Source organism: Chinchilla lanigera, unplaced genomic scaffold (assembly GCF_000276665.1).
Source record: "Chinchilla lanigera isolate Chin_1 unplaced genomic scaffold, ChiLan1.0 scaffold00018, whole genome shotgun sequence".
Classification (NCBI taxonomy): Eukaryota; Metazoa; Chordata; class Mammalia; order Rodentia; family Chinchillidae; genus Chinchilla; species Chinchilla lanigera.
The window spans coordinates 5,479,508-5,489,764 of NW_004955419.1; the positions used below are offsets into that span (position 1 = coordinate 5,479,508).

Consider the following 10,257-nt stretch of genomic DNA (forward strand, 5'->3'; position numbering starts at 1 on the left):
TTTTTTTCTTTTCTTACTCTGTTTGTTCAGACTTCTAATACTATATTGGGTAAAGGTAGTGAAGAAGCAGACATACTTTTTTTCCTCCTGATCTTGGAAAAATGATTTTAAGTTTTCTCAATTTAAATTGATGTAGGTAGTGGATTTGTCATGCATAGCCCTAGTTATGTTGAGGTAGATTTTTTTTAAATCTAATTCTAAGAATAATAAGTAGATGTTGTATTTGAATATTTTATCTGCATCTATTTAGACAGTATGATTTTACGCTTCATTCTGCTGAAATTATGCACTATGTTTATGATTTGTATATGTTGACCCATTTTTGCATCCCTGGGATAAGTTCCACTTGATCATAGTATACAATCCTTATTAATGTGTTGTTAGATTTGATTTGCTCAAATTTTCTTGAGAATTTTGCAACTAGGCTATTGGACTGCCTATTTTTTTGTGCCACCAACTGGTTTGATATCACGCTGATGTTGACCTCATAGAATGAATTTCAAGGGTCATTCCCTTACACTAATTGGAATACTTTGAGATCTCATATTAGTTCTTTTTTAAGTTTGGTAAAATTCAACAGCAAAGCCATTTAGTCCTGAGCTTTTCTTTATTATAGACATTTTTAAACATTACTAATACATTATCATTGCTCATTATTGACCAATTCACCTTTTCTGTGTTGCTCTGGTTCAGTTTGAGTAAGTTGTATCTTGTCAGAAATTTGTCCATGTTTTTCCAATTTGTTGACATATGCTTCTTCATAAAAACTATTATGGATCCTTTGTATTCCTGTAGTATTAACTGTAGTCTACTTTTCATCTATGATTTTATTTGTTTGGGTCTTCTTTTTTTCGGGTTAGTGTAGCTTAAAGTTTGTGATTTGTTTCACTTTTCAAATATTAATCCCTTCCTTTTGTTTAACATTTGTATTTTTGTCTGTCTCTTATTTATTCCAGCCCTGAATTGTCATTTCTTTCCTGCTGCTAATTTCAGGTTTAATTTGTTCTTGCTCCTCTAGTTCTAAAGTTCTTACATTCAACTATTTATTTGAAATATTTATTTTTTTAATTCAAGCACTCATTAGTATAAACTTGCTTTTAGTATATCCCATGGGTTTTGGAAGGTATTATTTTCATTTTTATTTGTTTCACAAATTTTTAAATTTCCCTTTTGATTTCTTCATTAATCCATTAGTCAATGTAGATTATTGCTTATTTTTCACGTTTTAATAATTTCTAAAGTTTGTCTTTTTGCTGATTTCTAGTTTTATTTCACTGTGATCTGAGAAGATACATACTCTTTCAATGTAAAAAAAATCTTAAGAAAAGACAAACCATAAAAAGTAACTTTACTATTAGTGTAGGAAATAATTAAAATTAATTTCTATCTCATATTACAATAAAACAACCAACTCGATATATTTTAAAGATTTTAAAAACTAAAATATTTTAAAACCTTACATAAAATTATAGCACACTGTCATCAGGTATGTAAGACAAGGGAGTCCTTTTGAAAAATTTTCAGATATATTTGGTTAAACTGTGACATAAAGCACATAAGTTATTCATCAATGCCAGCACAAAGTTCTATTAGAGGATGAAAGTCTTCAAGTTCTGTAATTACTGGGTCCTATTGAATTGTGATCAGAGAATATACTATTGATATTTATGATCTAACTTCTGTTGACACCTAACTTAGTTTTTTAAGACAATACTAATTAAGTCATGTGCATGCATCTCACCCAGGAGCCTGTGTTGGCTTCTGTCTTCCAAAGTCACAAACTTTCCCTGGCCCCTGAACAATTTTATGATCATATAAACTATTAATCAGAAGATGTTTTGAGGTGTGTGTGTGTGTGTGTGTGTGTGTGTGTGTGTGTAATTAGTACTAATATCATATTGTGCTAGACAGAATTACTTTGGCATACTCCTATTTATGCAAATACAAATTGCTCCCCATACAGAAAATATGAGACAGCTTTTCCTCACCTCTTGTTTTTCCCATTGCTACATCTCTAATTTATTATTTAGAAGGCTAAATGGTGGCCGTTTTCAAGGTGACTTCCTCAAAGAATCACTTTAAAATCAAGAACATCAATTACAAATTCGTACACTAGTATTAAGTACATTAAAATTAAACCACTGATAGTAAAAAAATGCTAACAGTCTTTAAATGATAGGAGACATTTGTGGACAAACATTGGAAAGGATTAATTTCCAGATGTTGTGAAGACTGTCTACAATGTGATAATTAAAAGACACAACACTCTGCAGGAAAGCAGGAGAAAGACATGATCATGTACTTCCAGTGAAGGAATTCTGTAGCAATAAGAGCACTGATAATCCCCTGGGTCAATGTGAGTGTCATCATGGATAGACTGTTTTTTTGCAGTGTGATCATTCAGGAACCAGGCTCAACTATCTCTGAGAGCAGCAGCTAATCTGTTTCCATCCAATAGAAGGAGATACTCATGCACTTCTTCAAATACCCGGAGAGGAAATCACACACATATCTTTTTTAATGGGGACAATGGGTCACCCACACATATATAAATTAGTAGAAAATATAGACACTGCCTTCCAGTGACAATTGCATGAGTTGAAAATCAGGAAAACCAGAGAGGCATTCATCACAAATACCCAATAAATACAGACTAAGATGTTTTACTGCACTGATGATCAGGGAAACAGAAAGGAAGGGCACAGTGAAATATAATTTGCCATTCACTAAGCTTACAAAACATTTGGAACCCTGTCTATTAATCACAAGCTTGTTTAAGAGGTGAATAACATAGGGCTGGGGATTTAGCTCAGCAGCACAGCTCCTGCCTGGCAAGTGCAAGGTCGTGAGTTCGATTCCTGGTACAGGAAAAAAAACAAAAACAAAAAACAAAAAACAAATTAAGAGGTGAATAACAGGATTTCTCATGGTCTGGGGGGAGAGGTTAAAATTAATGTAGGTTTTTAAAAATTGATGGATTATTTTAAGGTAAAGAAAAAAAAGTTAAGCAGATGATGTTCCTGTACTTCATGCTCTCCTGCGCTGCCCACAGTTTGCCTTATTAACTTCTTGCATGGCGTAGAACATTTATTGTAATCAAACTAACATTGATACAACATTATTAACTAAATTTCATCATTTGCATTAGGGTTCATACATTATGTTCTGCAGATTTTGAAAAATGTGTTTTCCCTTGGTTTTGACAAAGAATGACACCTGTAAGGTTTCATAAACATGCATAATAAATTTTCTGTTCTAAAAATCACCTTCATTCTAACTCCTCATCCCTGCCCTTCCCAAACACCAAACTTTCAGAATGGATTGTTCTATTACCTCTGTTGCTTAGCCTTTACACTTGGGAGCATATAGTGTGCTACTTTTTCTGACTGGCTTCTTAATACTATACTCATCCTGCCTAGACCATTGTCCCGAGCTTTAAAAAAAGTCTTATTTAAATTTGTGATTAAGCCTTCTCACTTGAAAAAGAGTTGTGTTCCTAGTTACCAGCATTCTAACACAACAAAAAATCTGAATAATGTATAAGAAATTGCAAACTACAAAGGAGTCGGGTGAGTAGAAGAATGGGGAAAAGTTGAACAATAAGCACAAAGTTATAAAACAGGGCAGGAATCAAGACACATCATGTAAAATACAAATTTCCTATAATGAATGTGGTCATTATGTATATATAAGTTGTATCAATAAACAAATTAAAAAAATAAAATTTGGGAAAAATTAAAATAAAAATTTGGGGAGGCTTTCACAGCCTACATTAAGTAATGAACATTTAACCACATTTTATTTATTTTTTTTGTTTGTTTGTTTTTCTCCGGTACCAGGAACCAAACTCACGACCTTGCGCTTGCCAGGCAGGCGCTTTTGCCGCTGAGCTAAATCCCCAGCCCCCATTTAACCACATTTTTAAATGTGAAAGTTTCACATTTATATCTGTAAGTTACAAATACGTTACCTACACTAAGAAAATGGGAATACATATTAATAACAGGTGTTTTGAAAGATATATCAGCAAATGTCCTACCTTATAATTAGTTTTGACTTGACAAAAATGTATTTTAAGATCTAAAACTTCACACAGTTACATGTTCATGATTAACCTTAATTTTTTTTCTGATGTTCATGGGGAAAATATTTGACATACATGGTTCAGAATTCTGATATTTTTCTCTTCCTGCATACAGTAAACCTTGAGTGATACAATCTATTTCAGTTCACAATAAAGACAGTGACCCCAAAATTGAATAAATAAGCACATTTTAAAAATAATTAGGAGAGATCAGATGGGAGGTACCTGGCCCTCTCGCATTGTAAATTGATAGGAAAGCACTCAAAGGTAAAGGAGAAATAGGTCTGGTGTTCCATTTTACAGCAGAATCACTATAGATAATGATGAAATAATATCTATTTCAAATATGATATAAGAAAGGATTTGAGTATTTTCACTACAAAGAAGTGAGACATGTTTGAGGAAACAGATTTCTTTTCAGTACTGTGTATTAAACTCAGGACCCTCACATGGAGCTACATCTCTATCTCTTTTGAAGTTTTTATTTGATCAAGATGAGCTGGAACTAGTGAATCCTCTTGCCTCAGCCTCCAAAATCATAGGTGTTGTAGGCATTGTCACCACACCCAGCCTATATTTGATCTTCATATGAACATTATACATTCAACATTGTGGAAACATCACATGATATCTTGTGAATATGTACCATTTTATGAGAGAATATATACATATATTAAAAACAAAATTAGAACTGAATTTCTCATTACAATTATTCACAAAAATGAATTTAAAAGTTGCAACGCAAAATACAGAAGTAAAATTAAGACCACAACAGATTAAATACTTTGAAAAATTGAAAAAAGAAAAATGGCTTTGGTATAAAAGGCAGTAAACTATTCCCAGGAAAAATTAAAATGGCTCAAAGCTGTGACTCTAGAAAAAACTTGAACTGTTTCATGAGGATACTATTCAAGAAGGCAAAATATGCATGTGTTTGTAAAGACTATTCCCAATCCTCTCAAGACAAACAAGGCAACTGAACAGAGACAAAAACTACATCTAAGTTTAAATACTTGCTGAAAAATGAGTGCCAATCAAAATTCACTAAGAAACAATAATTCTGAGAAGAAAAGATTTATAAGTTCTCATATTCCTGGTGCAGAAGGCATGTCCAGGACTTAGAAAGTCTCATATCCACTTAATATAAAGGAAATGCCCTCACACTGAAAATGTTCCTCTGCTAAGTAGATTTCGCAGAGCTCCTTTCATATCCTGATTCCTCAAACTGTAGATAAAGGGATTTAGCATGGGCGTGACCAGAGTGTACAACACCGCCACAATGACATCCTTGTCATTAGTGTCATTGGAAGAGGGTACAAAGTATAGCCCAATAATTGCTCCATAGTACAGAGAAACTACAGAGAGGTGAGAGCCACATGTGGAGAAGGCTTTGCAGATTCCCTTGATTGAAGGTAATCTCAGGATGGTGGCACCAATGTAGCCATAAGACACCAGAATGCATATAAATGGTAGAGTAATGACCATTGATCCTACAATGAGAACAACCAGATCATTGATAGTCGTGTCTGAGCTGGACAGCTTAAGTAAGGCAGAGAGGTCACAGAAAAAGTGGTGGAGCGTGTTGTCTCCAAAAAAAGAGAGACGGGCGAGGAGGACAGTGTGCACAAGGGCACCAGCACAGGACAAGACCCAGGATAGAATTACTAGCAGGAAACAAAGGCTTTGACTCATGATTCTGGTGTAGTGCAGGGGATGGCAGATGGCCACGTATCTGTCATAGGCCATTGAAGTGAGAAGAAAACTGTCAAGATCTGCAAAAAATAAGAAAAAATATACCTGAGAAATGCACCCAGCATAAGAGATGGATTTATTATGAATCAGCATATTCATGAGCATCTTCGGAGCTGTGACTGATGAGAAAGAGATGTCAGTGAGAGCCAAGTGGCTGAGGAAGAAGTACATGGGGGTGTGGAGGTGACAGTCCAGCCTGATGAGCAGGATGATGAGCAGGTTCCCCAGCATCGTGGTAAGGTACATGCCCAGGAAAAGAGCATAGTACATGCCTTGCTCCTCCTGCTGGATAGGGAGCCCTGAGAGGATGAATTCAGATGCACTGCTCTGATTACCCCTCCTCATGCTCTCTTCTACTCTTTTGCTGGAGAAGCAAGAGTGGACATATGAGACAATGAGTTATTGAGACAACTACATTATAAAAGTATGATTTTGAATTAGCAGTATGTGGATTTTAACCTGAATATCTCAAGATTTTTACCACGTTGGTTGTTAATGATGATCTGGACAAAGACTATCACTCACCCATTGGGAAATCAGCTTAACATCTTTTGGGGAAACCATGAAACATCTGAATGGTTATTAATTCAGAACAGGTTCCAACTTGAGAAGCCTAAGAGTTCCATGCTAAAAATCTGAGGTAAGGGAATTAGGTGCAAGGCCAGATTGGTAACCAATTAATCAAAAACTAATAGATTATTTCCAGTGTCTTCTTAGTCTCTATTAACTTTTGAAAGACACTTCAGTTAGTGCTTTATTTTTAGGAATTGCATCAAGTTGAGAGAACTCAATGGGCTGCTATTGAGCTGCAAAGTATGAATCCTTCAAAGTAGAGGATTTCAATTTCTTCAAAATATCAAGATCTGGGAAGAGGTTCTAGGTTGAGGCAAGGACTCAAAGCATGAATCTATATCAATAACATAAAGTATCAGTGTCTCATTTGTATACACCCATTAGTTATTCCTAAGAGAAAAATTTTTTCTGCTCAATATTTTCTGTATTCTATCACTTTCTGATGAAACGTTCAAGGAATGGAGAGACATAAATCTGTTTTACTTTCAAATTCACTCTTGTATATTCTCTCAATTCACATCAGTTCATGCATTTTCAAGTCCTTAAAACACCAGGAATATTTGATGTTTCTAATCACCTCCTGGATCTGCCAAACAACACGTTCTTTCTGTCTCTCTGACATGACCAAGTAATACCTTTCCTTTTTTCACAGTTCCTATTCAAAGTTTTATGTAATGATTCTTAATTCGTATTTCTCTCATTATATTTCTAACATTTCTTATGTCTACTAATAGTCTTTTTCTCTCTCCTTCAAATCAGTTGGCCTTATGCATATCTATGTGAACAATCACAAAAAAATACAAAAAGAGAACAGGATGGTTTGCCTAATTAAAAACAGAACCCATATTTTTATAAAGATTCATAAATCTGAAGGTCTTTGTCTTTCAGCACTGAAGAGGGTCTGAAGTTAAGAACCTTCATTCATTTTGGGAGTTAACAAAGCTAACATTCATGTACCAATTTTCCCAATTTGATTGAAACTACCTTAAAATTCCAACATCTTTCTCATACTATTTTAAAACATCTGTTAATGTGACATTATTACCTCATATGAATTATCCATTGAATTATGTTACTTTTTACCTTATTGATAATAATCAGTTTATCACAATGAAATGCAAATCAACTGCCTGTGGACATGTGGGTTGTTTGTAATATTTTGTTATTTGTAGGAATACTACTATAAATAATGTTGTTTATTATCTTGGTTACTTTTTTCTTGCTGCTGGGACAAAATACCTGACACCCAAAATTAAGGAAAGAAAGGTTTATTTTGCTTACAGTTCGTGGAGGTTTCAGTCCGTACTTGGCAGATTATAAGGCAGAGTGGCACATGGCAGAGAGCTACAGCTCAGGGTGGCAGACAACAGCAAAAGCAACAAGCACACACACCAGGGCAATGGTCTCAAGCACCCTTTTCCTCTCCCTTACATATGCAAACTATCCACCCCTGGGCGGGTGCAGCTCTCACACCCATAATCAAACTCTAAAAGCCTGCCCCATGACTGCGTGAGGCTTTGGGGGGACACCCAAATACAAACCATAACATTTATATATTATTTTGCTCTTTGGGATGTATATATCTATAGGATGAATTCCTAGAAATGGAACTAGAAGGCATGTACAGTTATGATTTTTCTAGATAACTCATCAAATTATAAAAAGTTAGGTGGAGAGGAAGCTTATCTTCATGTTTACTCTAAGGGAGGAACATGATTATTTTCATGAGAGTATCAGAGCCTGTCATATAAAGATATAAAAATTGGCATTCTAGAGAAGGTTTTGGAAAGCACAGTTAGAGCACTAGAGCCAGAGAAAATTCAGGACATAGTGTAGAAACTATATGGAACTAGAGAATTGTAGAACAGCAAGATTATGTATGGCTGCTTCTGTTATAAATTTCAATCTCAGTAATAGAATTCCCAAGAAAAAGTCTAAATAAGTGACTAAAAATTTTAAATACTATCCTGTCTACTGCATAGAGATCAGATTATATCAAGGCAAGAATGTCAACAGAAATTTGTATAAGAGGTTATTGCATTAGTTGATATACAAAATAATGTCTGCTTCCACCCGGTTTGTGACACTAGAGATAAGAAAATTAGACATTTGGTATGAAAATTGGAGGAAACCCACCAGACTTCCTGGAGGTTAATGATCAGCAAAGGAGATATGTTTCTCTCCTATTGTCTCAAAAGTTAGACATAGGATAGGATTGTTTTACAATAAATTATTCTACATGAAGATCTGGCTGTGCCCCATTATCTCAAGTTTGGATAGAAAATTCAAAATTAGTTACATGGAACCATTTGTCATATTATGGTGCAGGGATGAGGTAGAATTTAGGGATCAGTAGCACACATAGGGCACACACATCTACACACACAAACATATTCAATGACATGCTAGTGAATGTAAATTCTACTGCTCTGATGTGGCCCCTTAGATTGATGAGCACAGATACCTTCAGTCACAAGTCATGAGACAGTTTTTCATTTCTTTCTAGAAGACATGGAATACATGGAAACAGGTGGAGTCTTTGAGGGACTCAAAGTTCAACTGAGATAGGCAGAAGACATCAGGTCAAAAAAAAACAAGACAGATATAGGTATATCCATTTCATCATACCTCCTGGGAAACCAGTGTGAGTTCTAATTTTTTTCAAACCATGATGGGGCAGGTTCTATCTCCAGCTCCAAATTAAAGACAAACATGATATAATTGCTTCATTGCCTTTGGCTGTCTTGGGAGAACTATATATTGAAGTAGAGATTAGAGAGTTTACCCTTGGAGAAATAATACCAATAACCATAGGCAGCCCTTAGGAACTTAGGAGCTCAAAACACTGCCTGTCTTCTCAGTGTACCTGGGGGAAAAGTCGATGTAGAGTCCCTCACAAACCAAGCCAGAGTTAGAGTGTAAGAACCAATGTTTCTTGTTTCTAAATCCAGTGGCATTTCAAGAACACCAGAAATACTCTAACACCTTCATTCTTTTCTTCAATTTTAAAAATGAAAAACTGACAAAACAACAATGATGTCAAAATCAAATCAACACAAAAACAACAAAAATGATACATGACCTCAAAACAAAATGACAGGAATTTACAATGGTTCCTACATTATATCCTGTTATCTTCAATGAAGTTCCTCAGTGCACCAGACAAAAATGTAAAATTGATTAAACAATCAGAGAGCTCTGGGAGCTGCTGGACCCATGGGTTCAAATCTGTGCTTCACCCACACCACCACGGTTCCCAGCTGAAATGCACGGAGAGAGCCAGGTATTTCCCAGCTACTCCCTGAGGGCAGAGCAGGTGAATCAGGACCCCGCCGCCATTACAGACTGAGTCTCTGCCCTCCCTGCACCTACAGAAGACAGGAGGTCCTCACTCAGAAGCCCCAGGGACTTCTCTGGCTGGGGACAGGGTGAGCAGACTCTGAGCCCCACGAGCCCTGCGCAGAGAGAGCGATTGCTCCAGCAGCTGCTGGACCCATGGGTTCGAGTCAGTGCTTGGCCCACACCACCACGGTCCCAAGCTGAAATGTGCAGAGAGAGCCAGGTATTTCCCATCTACTCCCTGAGGTCAGAGCAGGTGAACCAGGACTCCGCCACCATGACAGACTGAGTCTCTGCCCTCCCTGAACCTGTAGCAGAGAGAAGGTGCTCACTCAGAAGCCCCAGGGACTTCTCTGGCTGGGGGTGGGAAGTGTACACTCTCCCAGGTCCCACACACCCTGCAGCGAGTGAGTGATTGCTCCAGGAGCTGCCCGACCCACAGTTCAAGTCCATGCTTTGCCTTTGCCCAGACCACCTAGGGGGTCGAAGGCTGGGGAAGTCTGTCACTG

General features: G+C 36.5%; 1 protein-coding gene across 1 annotated transcript; it reads right to left on the reverse strand.

The window, feature by feature from the left end:
* Positions 1-5,242: 5,242 nt before the first annotated feature.
* LOC102008222 (olfactory receptor 50-like) lies at positions 5,243-6,190 on the reverse strand. The gene has a single exon (XM_005382529.2). It carries the CDS (start codon positions 6,179-6,181, stop codon positions 5,243-5,245), a length of 939 nt encoding a protein of 312 aa, XP_005382586.1. The 5' UTR covers positions 6,182-6,190.
* Positions 6,191-10,257: the final 4,067 nt, after the last annotated feature.